At 41.0% G+C, this 16,973-nt stretch overlaps 1 protein-coding gene across 4 annotated transcripts in view; it reads right to left on the reverse strand.

Annotated features, from left to right (window-relative positions):
* Nucleotides 1-10,379: 10,379 nt before the first annotated feature.
* Nucleotides 10,380-16,973, reverse strand: part of IMP4 (IMP U3 small nucleolar ribonucleoprotein 4) — a 99,572-nt gene continuing 92,978 nt past the window's right edge. For 3 of the 4 annotated variants that reach the window (XM_077153412.1, XM_077153413.1, XM_077153411.1), the window contains 6 exons: nt 12,229-12,312; nt 11,500-11,609; nt 11,296-11,428; nt 10,872-11,211; nt 10,707-10,780; nt 10,380-10,618 (listed from right to left, as the gene is read on the reverse strand). In XM_077153412.1, the coding sequence (XP_077009527.1) occupies nt 10,506-10,618; nt 10,707-10,780; nt 10,872-11,211; nt 11,296-11,428; nt 11,500-11,609; nt 12,229-12,312 (854 nt within the window). In that variant the 3' untranslated portion in view covers nt 10,380-10,505. The remainder of the gene's footprint in view (nt 10,619-10,706; nt 10,781-10,871; nt 11,212-11,295; nt 11,429-11,499; nt 11,610-12,228; nt 12,313-16,973) is intronic. The other variant, XM_077153414.1, reaches the window with a different exon arrangement.

Raw genomic sequence — 16,973 nt, forward strand, 5'->3', positions numbered from 1 at the left:
TAACAGCTGAACTCTCGTGTACAAAAAAAAAAGAAAGAAAGAAAAAAGAAAAGGAAACATAGTTTGAAAATTTTAAGCTTTTGGAAAATGACTCCCCAGTGGAGAGTGCCCCAAGTGAGAATTTAACCATGATGGAACCAGTCGGCCATTTCAGCACAAGCCAGGATTGGAAGTGGAGTTATCCAGAAAGGATTTGTGGAAAATCCTATTGTCTGATGGTTGTGACCCCTGTATACTGCATGGAAAACTAGCAGATTTGTTGCAATATCTGTATAAATGGAACCACTGCCAGTCTCGACCAAAAAGGATAGAAAAGGGGCAGCTTGAAGGAAAACTGACATAAAAGACAGAACCATAGATGCTAAAGGTCTAAAATCAGGAAACCTCAGGCCAGAAGAGAAGACCCACCTGCATATGGAGAGGGTAAGTCTGCTTAGAGGCAGAGGGCAAGCCTTCCACCTCTTTGTTCCAGAAAAGTGTTCCTGCCTCAGACCTTAGGGGGTAAGTCACATTCCCCAGGGATTAAGGAGAACCTGGCCACCACACTACTTTTTGAAGGCACTGAGCACGTGCCCTGAGACAGCAGAGTCCCAGTGCCACCTAGATACTTGAGGAGGGTGGGAGCCGAGAACAAGATAGTCTCCCCAATGTTGTAACCCTCATCCCAGTGTTTGGAGAAAACAGGGCCACTGGAAAGGGTGGGACTGCCACTCTCCCAAGCCCTGAGGATAAAACTTCATTCTAGAAATTACCCAGACTTTGAAATCTTATGGAGTATGTCCTACTGGTTTTTGGAAATGTTTGGTGATACATTTTCCTTTCACCTTCTTCCTGTGGAAATGGAAATAAATGTTTATGCTATGACTGCCCCTCGTTTGATTATTGGAAGCAGATAACTTGTTCTGAGTTTCACAGGTCCACAGCCAATTTTGCCTTAGGACAAAGCACACCTGCAACTGATTGATGTGATTTTGTACTGTTTTTTACTTGATACTGTATTTGTATTGTTACTGAAATGGTTTAAGGCTTTTGTGACATTGCGATGGAATGAATGTACGCTATATATGAAAGAACATGTTTTTTGGGGGGTCCAGAGGGTGGAATGTGCTGGCTTGAAACTTAAAGCCATGTTTTTCCAATCTTGTGGTACCAACCTATTGTGGGTAGGACCTTTTGATTAGGTTGTTTCCATGGAGATGTGACCCTGCCCACTCAAAGTGGGTCTTAATCAGCTTACTGGAGTCCTTTAAGGAGGAAACACTTGGGAGAAAACTCAGGCACAGAAGTTTGGAGTTGCAGAAAGAAATTGCCCCAGGAGACACCAAAAGTTGAGAGAGCTACTTGAAACCTGAAGCTGTGCAGGATAGCAGAGATCGCCATGTGCCTTCCCATGTTGAGAGAGGAACCTGGATGCCAACTCCTTTCCTCCAAGAACATACACTCCTGTTGGTGCCTTAACTTGGGCATTTTCACAGCCTTAGAATTGTAACTTGTAACTTAATAAATCCCCTTTATAAAAGCCAATCCAATTAGAGCCTTATAATACAGAATACAGGGGACTGAGAGATACATTGAAGCTAGAGATGGGTGAACAGTTAGCTAATGAGGTTGAACTCAAATGTAAGGGACTAGCTAGAAGTGAAGGCCGTTCACTAGTGAGTTTATAAGTAATATTACCATACTGAAGGGGAACATGATTGAAAAGAGTTAAATAGACCTATGTGTCCCACTGATTAACACTAGAAATACACATAAGTTCTTGCATGAACTACTTCAAAAGTATGATTCTTGTACAAAGAGTATTTAAGTTCAGGATACAGGGGGAAAACTGCTACTGCATGCTCTGGACTATGTTTAATAGGAAAACATCAGCAGTACCACAGCAACAGCAGGGTAAATAATGGAGTGGGGGGAGGGAAAACATTTAAGGAGAGGTTTAGATTTCCTCCTTGGTGTGAGTGTGTTTGTTATCTTTCTCTTGGGAACCATGAAATTATCTAAAATTGAGTGTTGATGGACTACGGACTTTAGGCATTATACATGACGCCTAATGAATGCAGGTGGCTGAAGGAGGCACTGAGAAGTAGATTGGAGAATGATGCTGAACACTGTATGACTGAATATTGTGCTGTTACAAAAAGGAACAAAGTTGTGAGGCATGCAACATTGTGAATGAAGCTGTGGGACATTTGGTGAGGCGAAATAAGCCAGAAACAAAAGAGCAATTACTGTATGCTCTCATTTAGAAAATACGTATAAGAAAACAGGGGCCTAGACTGTAAGCTTTTATAGCAGCCAAATTTAGTCCTGAGTGGTAATTATTATTTCTGGATTTTGAGAGGCTGTTTTATGTATATATAACCTGGTATTTAGAAATAAGAACAGAGTCGGAATTGAAGTAATTCAGCAAACAAGGGAAAGGAAGTCATTGTCTATGTTTTAAAATGTCACCTACTCTTTGAGACTAAGGAAGGAAGGTTTATTTTGTCCAGAACCAAAATTATTTGTAGCACATAATCAAACTCAACCTGTTTAAATAAGCTCTTTTTAATAAGCATAACACAGAAAGCCCAGAATAAGAATGAGGGCCTTTAATCCTGTATAGCTTACTGTAATGCCAGGATATATCCTAAAATATATTAAGCAGGTAATCAAAAAGTACTGGCAAAGTCCCTTGAAGGATGGGAGAAAAAATATGGGATTATTAAACTTATCATCAGGGAAACCCCTGATACTGTGTCAAACACTAGAGAACCCAAATCAACAGGCCAAGCCCTTGATCTTGAGCCTTGCTCTTGTGAAGCTTATGTAGGTGGCAGAGATGCTTAGCCTACCTATAGACATGCCTAAGAGTTACTTCTGGAGGACCTCTTTTACTGCTCAGATATGGCTTCACTCTATAAGCTCAACTCTGCAAGGGACATCATTGCCTTCTCCCCTATGTGGGGACATGATGTCCAGGGGTAAAAGTCTCCCTGGAGGAGTGGGAGATGAGTCCCAGAGATGAGTCTAGCCCTGGCACTATGGGATCAACAATACCATTCTGACCAAAAGGGAGAGAAGCAGTGTAACAAATAAGGTATCAGTGGCTGACAGAATACAGAGTGGAGAGGCTACTCTGGAGGTCACTTTAACGCATGCTTCAGTTAGACATTGCTACCTGTCATAACTTGTCAAACTCCAACCAAAACCATTCCAGCCAATCCTAAGGAACACCTAGGGCAATATATGATTCTGCAAAGGTTCCATGTACTAGGGTAACTTTCCAGAAGCCTACAACCTCCAGATGGGTCCCTGGACCAGAGGGGCCAGCCTCTCCAGAACATCACCTAGTTCCATCTTCCTATCCCATATTATTGAAAGCTGCTTCCAACATGAAAAAGAACCCCTAAAGAGTGGGAGAAAGATCAAAGTTGATGGTGGAGTTATACAGAGAAGGCAGGCCTTTAGCAAACGAGTATGACTGCTGAATCTTTAAACTGCTATTTCTTTTAGTCTCCAGTATCTTAGAGCAGCTAGAAGTAAAAACCTAAAATGGGGGAATTGTAACCCATACCAAACTCTGAAATCTGTTCTACAACTAATTGTTGTGTTGTGCTTTGAAATTTATTGTTTTGTATATATGTTATTTTTCACAAAAAAAAAAAAAAGAAGAAAAAGTTGATTGTGATGATAAAAAATACATATATTCTTTCTAGCCTCCAATATCCTGGAGCAACTAGGAGGAAAAATCTGAGATGATATGATAGCCCATGACAAACTCTGGATTCTGTCACATAACTACTTGGAGAGTGCTTTGAAAACTATTGCTTTTTTCTTTCTTAGCTTTGTATATGTTATATTATACAATTTAAAAAGTTAAAAAAAAAAAGCCAATCCATTTCAGCATGAAATATTCCATGCTGTAATATTTCATTACAGCAACTTTAGCAAACCGAAAGACCTATAAATCAAGAGACAGGATTTTACATAAATGTTCATAGTACCACTACTTAAAAGAGTAAAAAAGGGGAACCAACCCTAATTCCAACTGGTGAAATGGATAAAATGTTGTATATCCTTACTAAGGAATATTTGTCATAAAAAGAAATGAGGCACATATTACGACTTGGATGTGGAAGCAATTTGCTAAGCTGAAGCCAGTCACGAAAGGCCACATACTATATGATTCCATTTATATCAAAATGGGTATTTGAAGAGGAATGGGGAGTGACAGCTAAAGTTTCTTTTAGAGGGAATACAAATATTCTTAGACTGAGGTGGTGGTTGCCTGTGAATACGATTAAAACATTGAATTGTACAATTTAAATGTGTGAATTTTGTGGTATATGAATTATATTTCAGTGAAGCTGTTTTTTAAAATAAGAATTGACTTGTCAATCATTTGCAATGGATCTAATTTGGATCCTAATTCAAACAAGCACACTGCAATCAGGGAAAACTGAACATTAACTGGGTATCTGATGATATAAAGGAGTAACTGTTACCTTTAGGTATGATAATGGGTATTGTTTTTATTGAGTCCTTTTACATTGGGGCTATATAGAGAATTATCTATTGTGTGTGTGTATATATATATTATATATATATAATGTCTGGGATTTGCTTCAAAATAACCTTGTGGAATGGATTTAGGAAGTAGATCGGGCAACAAAGAAAACAAGACTGGCCAACACTTGCGATGGGCTCTCAGGACTCATATCATCCTCTCTGCTCTTGTATGTTTGAAATTTTGCACAAATAAGATTTAAAACAATCAATGTAGAGAAGGTAAACTATTTCTATAGCATAGTGGGAAGAGCGGAGACAGATTACAGAAAACATACACATGCAACCACGGTCATAACTGAATAAATGCAAGTTCAACTGGGGAAACATTTTGAACCTGGAACTTGGCAAAAATCAAAAAGCCTGATAATGCCCAGTGCCAATGAGGATATGAGGAAATGGGCGCTTGAATACTGATAGGGACCATGGGAACAGATATCTCTCTTGGGGGGCCATATCCATCACCATTTTAAAGGTGTAGCTCCATTTGTAGAAAATTATTCATCAGATATACTGGGGTACCTATGCACAGAAGTTGGTTCAATGATGTTCTTGAAGCAATGCTTGTAGTAGCAAAAGCAGGAAACAACCTGACTGAAACCCTTGAAAAGGAAGTAAAACACAATGTCAGGAAAGTCATCTTGAAGCCATCAATAAAGGGAAAGAAGGTATATTTCAGAATGGTGCAAATAAAAAGATCCCATTTGGGATAAAAAGTATAATTGTTAGTCAACAAATACATAAATACCATGAATAAGAGATATCTGGCTAGAATTTTTAAAAAGCCAATAGGGATAACCTGTGAAAAATAAGACTAGGGGGTTGTTGGGGGTGAGGTGGGATGCAGGGTAGGAAGACAAATACTTCTTTTTCACCACGTAAATTTCCATATTTTTTATCCTAAGGATGTGTTACTTTTACAATTTAAAGAAATATTAGCACTGTAAAAATATTCATATCTTTATATTCTTAGAAGTCAAACAGAAATCCAAGTGTATCTCTATTCCAAAGAAAAATGAGCAGAGAACCATAAGGTGACTCACAAAAGACACATGATGGTCATTAAGCAAATGAAGAAATGTTTACCTACAATTACATATATAGTAACAACTCTCCCTCAGGTCCTGAAACCCCTGTCTACTGACTCCCTCATGAGGTATAGGAGAATTGTATATCCTTCTGGAGCTAATGTACCTCATGCAAGCACACAGAATGGTAGCATAGCAACATGGCATCTCACACCATGCTCTTTTCACTTAACAGTCTATCTCAAGGAACTGCATCGTGGTCCAATCTGCAGATGGACCTAATTTAACAGCAGTCCCTTGTTGATGAACATGTAGGCTGTTTCACTTCTTTTACTGTCTGTTTATCACTGCACACATGTTGTACTGTGCATGCTGAGTAAATTCCTAGATGTTTTTTATCTACTGGATCACAATAGATGTATATTTTTTTATTAATTAAAGAAAAAAGAAATTAACACAACATTTAGAAATCATTCCATTCTACATATGCAATCGGTAATTCTTAACATCATCACATAGATGCATGATCATCATTTCTTAGTACATTTGCATCGATTTAGGAAAAGAACTAGCAAAACAACAGAAAAAGATATAGAATGTTAATATAGAGAAAAAAATAAAAATAATAATAGTAAAAAAAGACACAAACAAACAAACAAACAAAAAACCTATAGCTCAGATGCAGCTTCATTCAGTGTTTTAACATGATTACTTTACAATTAGGTATTATTGTGCTGTCCATTTTTGAGTTTTTGTATCTAGTCCTGTTGCACAGTCTGTATCCCTTCAGCTCCAATTACCCATTATCTTACCCTGTTTCTAAGTTCTGTTGGTCTCTGTTACCAAAGATGTATTTTTTGACATTACGACATTTCCTACTCTATTAGTCAGGGTTCTCTAAGGAAACAGAACCAGGAGGAAATATCTGTAAATATGAGATTTTTTTTTGGGGGGGGGGGTGCATGGGCATGTAAATATGAGATATTTTTAAAAAGTGTCTTATGCAACTGTGGGGATGCACAAGTCCAAATTCTGTAGGGGAGGCTGCAAACTAACACCCCCAATGAAGGTCTCCAATGAATCTGCCAGGAAAGGCAGGCTGGCTGAAGCAGAGAAAATGATTCTTTCTTCTGACTCCTTTAAAACCTTCCGCTGACTAGATTTAACATCACTAATTGCTGAAGACACTCCCTTTGGTGGACTACAGATGTAATCAGCCATGGATGCAATCATCATACTGATAATTTAATAAACCAGCCTTCTGATTAATATTCACAAAATGTCTGTGCAGTAATGGTTAGGCCACTGCTTGTTTGACCAGACAATTAGGCACCATTACCTGGCCAAGTTTACACGTGAGCCCAACCATAACACCCCCTAAAGAAGTTCTGCACCTATTTCAAGCTCAATTCACCACACGTTTACAAAACATTCAAACTTATTCATCTTTGCGAATCTGATAAAAACAATTTTGTTACAAACTTTTCAGTAGCAAGTACCAAAAGGCTTAGACATCTCCTTGGATTAGAAATTCAACTTCTAGTTCACCTTAAGGAAATAATAAAGGATGGTAGGCAAAATATTCATCACTGAATTGTTTATGATGAAAAATTGGAAGCAACCAAAAGACAAAGAGAATTAGTTAAGTAAATTATAGCACATTCCTAAGACAAGTCTTCCATTTTTTTGTCCTTCCTGAAATCTTTTACAAAGTAATTTGTGTCAAATCTTTTGAAGTTTCACTTCTTTTCATTACTCAGGTAATTAAGAAGCTTAGAATATGGATTACATTCCTTGCCAGCACCCATATCCCACTTGCCCTCCTAAAATAACTACAACAAGAGGGAAAGTGGTAGGCCTCTTTATAACATGCATTTCATACTGTGCTTAAAATTTATTTTCTTTTCATAAGTGACAAATGAATACATTTTCACTTTGAAAAATTTCAAATACATAGATGTAAAATAAGCTTCTCCATCACTTCTTAACCCTAAATCTCACTGTCTTCTAACCACTAACAGGTTAGCATGTCTCCTAGGTCTTATAAGAATATTCTGAAACGAAACAAAAATTTAAAGCTGCTTTAACAAAAGGCATTTGTAATTATCTTTGTGAAAATGTTCATCCAACCAAGTTAACACTAAATCCATTTTACCTTGAAATAATTTCAAACTTATATAAAAGTTGCAAAAATAGGGCACAGATCTCCCAAACGTCCTGTTTGGATTCCCCACCTGTAAATATTCCAGAAGCACTACAGAAGTTGCAGACTTGAAGCAGGGCTTTTCCCACATGCATGCTTGTTCCCACGTTACCAAAGTCCCACCACTGACACCAGGGAGTCCACACTGAGCATCTGGCCCATCCTGACCTTTGCCTCCACCCTTGTTCTTTACATTTCAAAATTACACAAATACTGTTTCCTAAAAAAAAAAAAGGGCCAAAAAAGTATTTTGGCCCTTCACCACCTGTAAAATCCAAGTCTCCATACCAGTCCTCCCTTAGGCATGAGCCTCTGGGCATGCTCTGTGTAGCACAGGGGTTGTACTTGACATTTCCTCCTTTGTGCAGGATTCTGATGTTGTCACTCCCAGGTTGTCCCCAGCCACCACCCAGTGACTATTTCCTATCCCCATATCCATGTTCTCATGATTCTTGGGATGGTGACAGAAGTGCTGAAGAATCCTGGGGGCCAAAGCTGCCTTTCACAAAGCCTCTAACAGCAGGTTCTCTAAAAGGCAGTAGGGGGATGTTTCCCAGTGTCACCAACACTAAATAAAATCCACCCCCATAGCGAAACATCTGATGACCAAAAGTAGTACCTAAACATTCTTATAACGCCCTCATCACTGGTAAAGCACTGTATTCTGTCCTCTGAGGAATCTGGAAGAATTACACTAGCTTCTTTTATATAGTGAAGGTTGCAGTGACGTGTATAATACATGAGATCCATTTGCTTCTTGCTTATTTTCCATCTGTTCTTGGCTAAGAGCTGGTCTTATGGTGCCAACCTTTATTCTTAAATGAGCTTCTCTGCTCAAGTTATTAAAAAGCAAATCACCACTAATGAAGTGCCTGTTCCACGCTGGGGAAACAGTGAATATGTCCCAACCTCGTGGCACTCACCCAGGAAAAAGTATGGTGAGTCAATGGGGGGATGTCCTCATCATGTCTGGCATGCATGGGGTATGTGCGGGGAGGGGGGGGGGGGCGGTGCACATGAAACAGGAAGGGAAGAAAGACCATGGGCAGCAGAGCTGAGCTACAAAGACAAGCTGTGGGCTGAATGGTGGCACCTGAAAGAGATGACTGCATCCTAAAACCTGTGAATGTGACCTTATTCAGAAAAAATGTCTTTGCAGACAGAATTAGGTTAAGGATCTTGAGATAGAAAGATTATTCTGGATTATCCAGGTAAGGGGGGTGGGGGTGGGGGTCCTGAATCTAGTAAGAGGCACAGAGGGAAGAGCTGACAGAAATGGAGTAAGCAATGTTAAGACAGAATCAGAGCTTGGAGTGATGTCGCTATAAGTTAAGGAAGGCAAAGGACTGCAACAGCTACCAGAGGCAAGGAGGGAAGAATAGAATGGATTCTTCCCCAGAACCTCGGTAGGGAACATGGCCCTGCCACCTTGATTTTGGACGTGTGGCAATTTATTACAGCAGCCCTAGAAAACATGACATCATCCTATTCTCTCTAGTTGTGCAGGTTCTGAAGTTTCCACAGTTTACAAAGATGTTATGGCATCTTCTTCAAGGGTAGAGTGAGGCTGTGGGGAGCCAGGAAGCCCTGGAAAACACTGCGGAAGGAACTGGATCTGTACAGCTGGTTCCAGATGAGGCCTCTCACAAGTACTGAGGTTCCATCCCCGGCCCTCCCAGAAAGCAGAGGTCCAGTGAGCACCGAGAACCCCATCAAGCCTCTCCTCCCACTGGACTGTACCTGTGTCTGGAACTCTAAGCACAGTCCTGCTTTAGGACCTTTGCACAAGCTGCATGGCTGCCTGAAGAAGCTCTCCTCAGGTCATAACCAGGAGGCCCCTGCTGCTTTATATCATCATTTAGCTCTCAGTTCTCAGGACACTGTGCAGAGGCCTCCCCATTCCCGGCTCGTGCCTGACTTGTTTCTCCATAGCCCTATCAACATTTGACGTGACATATTTATTTTTACGGTCATTGCTCCTACCCAAGAAAAGCCACATGCATTATGCAGGATCGTTAACTCCCCCTTTGCGTACAACTAGGGCCCTTGGTCCATGAGGGAACAAGGGCTCAGAGAAGGACAGGCTCGCCTCAGGGTGTTTGCTGGCCTCTCCTGGGCTATACTAGCTTCCCCAGGGCGCACTCTCCCTCAAATGAGAGCTGGAGATGTGTGCAGTGGGTTGTACCAAGAGTGTCACTTCCATGAACGGCCAGTGGGTGTGCCCAGAGGTGAGACAAAGCAAGGTTGTGTCCCAGCCCTTCCTCTCTTTCCCAGTAAACCAAAGCTGGCTCTATGCTCTTTGGCTCAAACCTCTGTGAAGGCTCCACATGCTTCAAGGCAAACAATGTGCCATCAGTGACCCTCAGGACTGGAGTGACCCCTGTGCTCCCAAAGAGAAGCAAGCACCCAGAAATCTGAGAGGCAGGACCAGGTCCTCCCCTGGGACTAAGGGCAGGCCTGTCTTGTTCAAGACATGACTGAGACTTAAGTTAACCTCCATTCCCACAGAAGCCCCAGCTGCACCCTAGGAGACCCCACAGACCTCCTCCTTCAGATATGACCTAGCCGAGGATGTCCTGACCCAATCAGAGACAGACAGGTAGTGTGACAGAAGGTTTATTCTGGCCCCTCCAGATCCTCCCACAGATTCCACACTCAGCCCTGGGGGCCACGTGAGATAGCCCCACCTCCTGGTTCTCAGTCCATGCCCAGACAAGCAAGTGGGCTCACTCAGCACTCAAGAAGACTCTCTTGTGCGCGGTGTTGGTATACGGGTGCCAGCGCCACTCCACATCAGCTGTGGCCTCTTGCTCCAGCGTGCCCAGGCGGATCATATACACTGGGGGTGGTGGGGTAGGAGGTAGACTTCAGCACCCACCCAGCCTATTCCTGCACTCACCTCCCAAATGTGGGGTAACCAGACTCACACTTCAGCTCAAAGCGAGGCCCAACCTCAGTCAACTCCACGTGGCGGTGGTCTGTCTTCTTATAGGTGTGGTGCCTGGGAGGGGAGCCAGAGAAAGTTTGTGGGCCAACAAATGACAGCACAAGGGACCCAGGGGTCAGAACACCATCACTGGGGTCTGGCCCACCTGAAGGAGATGTAGTCGTCCTGGTTAGCAAACGTGATAACCCGGCGGCTGTCATCCTTGGGCACAGGGAACAGGTAACGGAGGATGTCAGAGACCTGGGGCAGCAGGAAGGAGAACAGTGAGTTACTAGCCAGGCCTAACTCCAGCCCTGCCCTGCAGCCACCAGCCCCAACTCCCAGACTCACCCGCTTTCCCAGCCGGGAGGAGAAGCCATGCATGATGAGGTGGGGTTTGGCCTCCGACATGGTGCCCAAGTCGGGGATGTCATGCCGCATGATGACATTGCACAGTGTGAAGTATGCAGTGGGGCCGAAGGGCAGGTGGCTGACGATGAGCCCCACTAGTGGGGAGAGAGGTACTGTCAGAGACTCCGCCTGCACAGCCACCCTCTGCCCCTCCCAGCCTCATCTGGTCCTGGCTTCACCTGGAGTGCCTCGATGCTCGTGGACCACCAGTAGGTCAGTGACTCCATTAGCCTTGCAGGCACGCACCAGAGCGCCTACCTCGTGCCGGCCGCGGTTCATGCGCTGGGCACCCGGAAATACCAGCTTGAGCTCCTACATGTGGATCTTCTGTCAGCATTCACCCTGCCCGGATATCACCCTTCACACCCTCCACCCACCAGTACCTTTGCAAACATCTTGAGGCGGGAACTGGGGTCTCGGGAAGTGGTGATCATGATCTTGGGGTCCTCAACCCCTGCCCATCGATACTCATCGTCCACATGGCTGGTTACACCTGTCAGGGGAATGTGGGATAGGAACTTGGGGTTGTCTTGGGAAATGAAAGGAATTTAGGGGTGGCTGAATCTGTCGAGGGCAGTGCGGAGAAACAAGAACCCCTGAAATGTGGACATGCTCCCATCTGTACTGTGCTAGACAGCAGCCTCGGGGATGGGGGTGGGGGCTCACTGAGCACCTGAAATGGGTGGTGCAACTGGGGAGGGAATTGCTTTATTTTACTTAACTTTATTTAATTTAAATGATAATAGTCACATGGGGCCAGTGGCCACCATACTGGCCGACACATTTCTAGCTGTAGCAGAATCATATTTGCTGAATGATGCAATAAATGAAATATTTGGGTGCCAGTGAGGTGCCAAGTACTGGGGACATGGCAGTGAAAAAAAAAAAGAAACTCTCCTGCCCTAGTAGAGTCTGATTAACAGAAAAAGCAAAGGAGAAAAGTGGGTGCTATTACATACATAATTTAAATAAAACTGGGAGCAGTGAGCACAACCCCAGCCCCTCCAAGGAGCAGGGACCACCTGGGAGGGAGAGCAGGAGTGGGAAAGTGCTCACGTCTGAGGATTCATAAGGAGGCCAGCAGGCTAGTGCAGAGGAGTCAGTTTAGTTACCTTCGCCACCTGCATCGTCAAACTCCAGAGACCCTTGTAAGGCAAGAGCCTCCCGGCGTAACTCAGTGGGAATCAGACGGTTCTCTGCAAAGGGATGACAGAGGGGTTAAGACTTAAACATGGAGCCCTCAGTGCACACAATACTGTGCCTTACAAACCAGTATGAACTTGATGGAAAAATGCCTTTCTTATTCCTTTCTGAGCACAACAGTGATACATGATTACTGGGGGGTGGGGGGGTAGAGGGGTACAACTCATTATTGCCTATATGTCAACCTGTTTACAGTGATTACGGGAATTTATTTTCTATGGCTCTTTATATTCACGGCATGAAGGTTTTCTAAGATGCTTTATTACAAGCCTGTATTTCTTTCACAGTCAGAAAATGTTATATTAATCTTTTAAAGAATAAAGACACTAGAATAGCATCATGATTTGAAAGAATAAATAGAAAAATAGCAGATCTCACAAGATGGAATATATCATAGATCAAATTAAAAATATATCAGGGTGGGTCACAGTGGCTCAGTGGCAGAGTTCTCGCCTGCCATGCTGGAGACCCAGGTTCATTTCCTGGTGTCTGCCCGTGTATAAAAAATTAAAAAAAAAAAGATATACGAGACATATTAGAGCAGATGTGAAGAGGCAGAAGAAAGAACAAGCAAACTAGAGTACAGGACAAATGAATTCATTTGCACAGAACAAATGGCAAAAAAAGATGAAAAAATTGGAATTGGATCTCAGGAGTATGACGGACAACATGAAGCCCACAAATTTAAGAATCATCAGTGTCCCAAAGGGAGAAGAGAAGGGTAAACAGATAGGAGGATTAGTTGAGGAGATAATGGGGGAAAACTTGCCAAACCTTTGCAAATCAAAAAAGCTCAACAAACCCCAAATAGAATAAATCCAAACAGGCCTGCCCCAAGACACATACTAACCTGTCTGTCAAATGCGGAAGGGAAGCAGAAAATCCTCAAAGAGGGGAACATATAGATCTGACAAATAAAATCCAAAGGATAAGATGGCAGATTCAAGAAATGCCTTTAAAGTAATAAACTTACCAATTAAAACACACAGATTGGCAGAATGGATTAAGAAATATGATCCATCTATATGTTGCTTAAAAGAGATTCATCTCATATGGGAAAGCATACAATCAATGCAAGCTAGGGTCTACAGTGAACAGTAACACTGTAATATGCTTCCACTGAATATAACGACAGCATTATGCCAAAACTAAATGTCAACAGGTGGGGGGCTTGGGATAGGGTATGGATTCTTTGTAGAAGAAAAAGAAATGTCTTCAGACAGAGTATGGTGGTAAAGGCATGTACATAGACTTAGGTTGGATTGTATGATGTGAGAATAAAACTGTTTAAAAATGAAGGAAAAAAAAAAGATTCATCTTAGACTCAAGAACACAAATAGACTGAAAATGAAAGGATGGAAAAAGATGTTCCATGCAAGGTATAACCAAAAAAAAAGCAGGGGTAGCTATACTAATATCACTATTAATACTAATAAAGATGTCATAATTGACAAAGAAAGATACTACATACTAGCAAAAGGGCCAATTCATCAAGAAGAAATAACAATCATAAATGTTTATGCTTCCAATCAGGGAGCTCCAAAGTTCATGAGGCAAACATTGGCAAAACCAAAGAGAACTATAGACATTTCAGCAATAATAATGGGAGACATCAATAAACCCCTCTCCTCTACAGATAGAAAGAACAATCAGAAGACTAACAAGGAAATAGAGAATTTAACAATCTGATAATGGGGTTTATTATTTATTAGATCTAATGGACACATATAGATTATTACACCCCAAAATAGCAGGATAAACATTCTTCTCTAGTACTCATGGAACGTTCTCCAGAATAGATCATATGCTGGAGCACAAAATAGGCCAATACAAATGTTAAATGACTAAAACTGGGCAGCCAGGGTGGCTCAACAGGCAGAGTTCTTGCCTGCCATGCTGGAGACCCAGGTTTGATTGCCGGTGCCTGTCCAGGCCAAAAAAAAAGACTAAAATTATTCAAAGCACTTTCTCTGATCACAACACAATGAAGCTAAAAATTAATAATCACCAAAGAATCCAAACTTTCACAAATATATGGAGATTAACTGATACACTCTTAAACAACCAGTGGGTCAAAGTAGAAATTGCTTGAGCAATCGGTAGCTATTTGGAGATGAATGAAAATGAGAATAAAACATATCAAGACTTACGGGATGTGGCAAAAGCTATACTGAGAAGGAAATTTATTGCCCTAAATGCCTATTTTAAAAAACAAGAGCAAAAATCAAGGACTTAACTGCTCACCTGAAGGAGCTAAGAAAAAACAGCAAACTAACCCCAAAGCAAAGAAGAGATATAAAAAAGATTAAAGCAGAATTAAATGAATTGAAGAACAAAAACACAATAGAAAGAATCAAACATTACAAAAATAACTAACACCAATCCTGCTCAAACTCTTCCAAAAACACCGAGGAAAAAGGAACACTACCTAATTCGTTCCACGCAGCTAACATCACTCTAAGAAAATGAATTAATGTAATAACAGCACATTAACAAATTGAAAGGAGAAAATCACATGATCATCCCTATTTGATGCTGAAAAAGCATTCAACAAAATTCAGCATCCTTCTTCTGATAAAAACACTTCAAAAGGTAGGAATCAAAGGAAACTTCCTCAATATGATAAAGGGCATATATGAAAAACTCATAGCCAGCACTGAACTCAATGGTAAGAGACAAAAAGCATTCCCCGTAAGATTGGGAATGAGACAAGGATGCCCTCTGTCACCACTATTACTCAACAATGTACTAGAAGTTCTAGTTAGAGCTATCAGACAGGAAAAAGAAATAAAAGGCATCCAATTTGGAAAGGAAGAAATCAAAACTTTCATTACTTGCAGATGACATATTATATTTGGAAAATCCTGAGAAATCTATGACAAAGCTGCCTTGAGCTAATAAATTCAGTGGAGGGATACAAGATGAATGTGCAAAAATCAGTAATGTTTCTATACACAAGCAATGACCTGAGGAGACAATTAAGGAAAAAATTCCATTCAAAGTAGCAACTGAAAGAATCAAGTTTCTAGGAATAAACTTAACCCAGGATGTAAAGGACCTGTACACAGAAAACTACGTTAACGCTGCTAAAATAAATCAAAGAAGATTTAAATAGGTGGAAAGACATTCCCCGCTCATGGACAGACAGGTTAAATGTAGTTAAGATGTCAATTCTACCCAAATTGATCTACAGATTCAATGCAATACTAATCAAAACCCAACAACCTACACTGAAGACTTGGAAAAGCTAGTTATCAAATTCATTTCGAAGGGTAAGAGACCCTGAATAGCTAAAAATATCCTAAAAAAGAAGAACAAAGTGGGAGGATTAACTCTTCTTGATTCAAAACTTATTTAAAAGCCACAGTGGTCAAAACAGCCTAGTACTGGTACAAAGATACAAATATTAATGGAATTGAATAGAGTGCACCAATAGACAATCAAATCTATGGTTAACTGATCTTCGACAAGGTTGCCAAATCCACGGAATTGAGAACAGTCTTTTCAATAACTGGGCACGGGAGAACTGGATACCAATAGCAAAAAGAATGAAATAGGACCTTTACACCTTACACCCTGTACAAAAATTAAAGTGGATCAAAGAACTAAATGTAAGAGCCAGTACCATATTACTACTAGAAGAAAATATTGGGAAACAACCATCAAGACCTAGTAACAGGAGGGAACTTGCTAAACTTTATATCCAAAGCACAAACAATGAAAGAAAAAAATAGATAAAAGGGAACGTCTCGCTTTTGCACCTCAAAAGACTTAATCAAAAAGGTGACATTTTCTCCCATTTTCTCAATGGGAGAAAATATTTGGTAACCATGTATCGGACAAAGGTTTGACATCTTGTATACATAAAGAAATCATACAACTCAACAACAAAAGAACAACCCAATTATCAAATGGGCTTAAGATATGAACAGACATTTTTCCAAAGAGCAAATAGAGATGGCTAAAGAACACATGAAGAAATGCTCATTTTCATTAACCATAAGAGAACTGCAGGTCAAGACTACAATGAGATATCAACTCACAGCTCACATGGTTGCTAATAAGCAAACAAGAAACTATAAATGTTGGAGAAGATGGGTTGTGGAGAAATTAGAACACTTATGCACTGTTGGTGGGAATGTATAATGGTATAGCTGCTATGGAAGATAGTTTGGTGGCTCCTTAGAAAATCAAATATCTAGTTGCCCTACAACCTGGCAATATCACACTCCATTATGTACTCAGAAGAGCTGAAAGCAGTGACACAAACAGACATTTGCACAATGATGTTCATAGCAGTATTATTCACAATTGTCGAAAGATGGAAACAATCCAAGTGCCCATCAACAGATGAGTGGATAAACAAAATGTAGTATATACATACAATGGAATATTATGTAGCAGTAAGACAAAATGAAGTCTTGAAGCATAAGACAACATGGATGAACCTTGAGGACATAATGCTCAGTGAAATAAGCCAGACATAAAAGAAAACTGTATGATTTCACTATTATGACCTTGGTAAAGGTAACTCAGAGGCTTGTAACATAGAACATAGGGGACCTAGAGGTACACAGAAGCCTAGATGGATGAACAGTTACCTAATGAGATTGACCTTAAATGTAAGGGAATAGATAGAAGTGAAGGCAGTTTA

Source organism: Tamandua tetradactyla, chromosome 3, assembly GCF_023851605.1.
Source record: "Tamandua tetradactyla isolate mTamTet1 chromosome 3, mTamTet1.pri, whole genome shotgun sequence".
Classification (NCBI taxonomy): domain Eukaryota; kingdom Metazoa; phylum Chordata; class Mammalia; order Pilosa; family Myrmecophagidae; genus Tamandua; species Tamandua tetradactyla.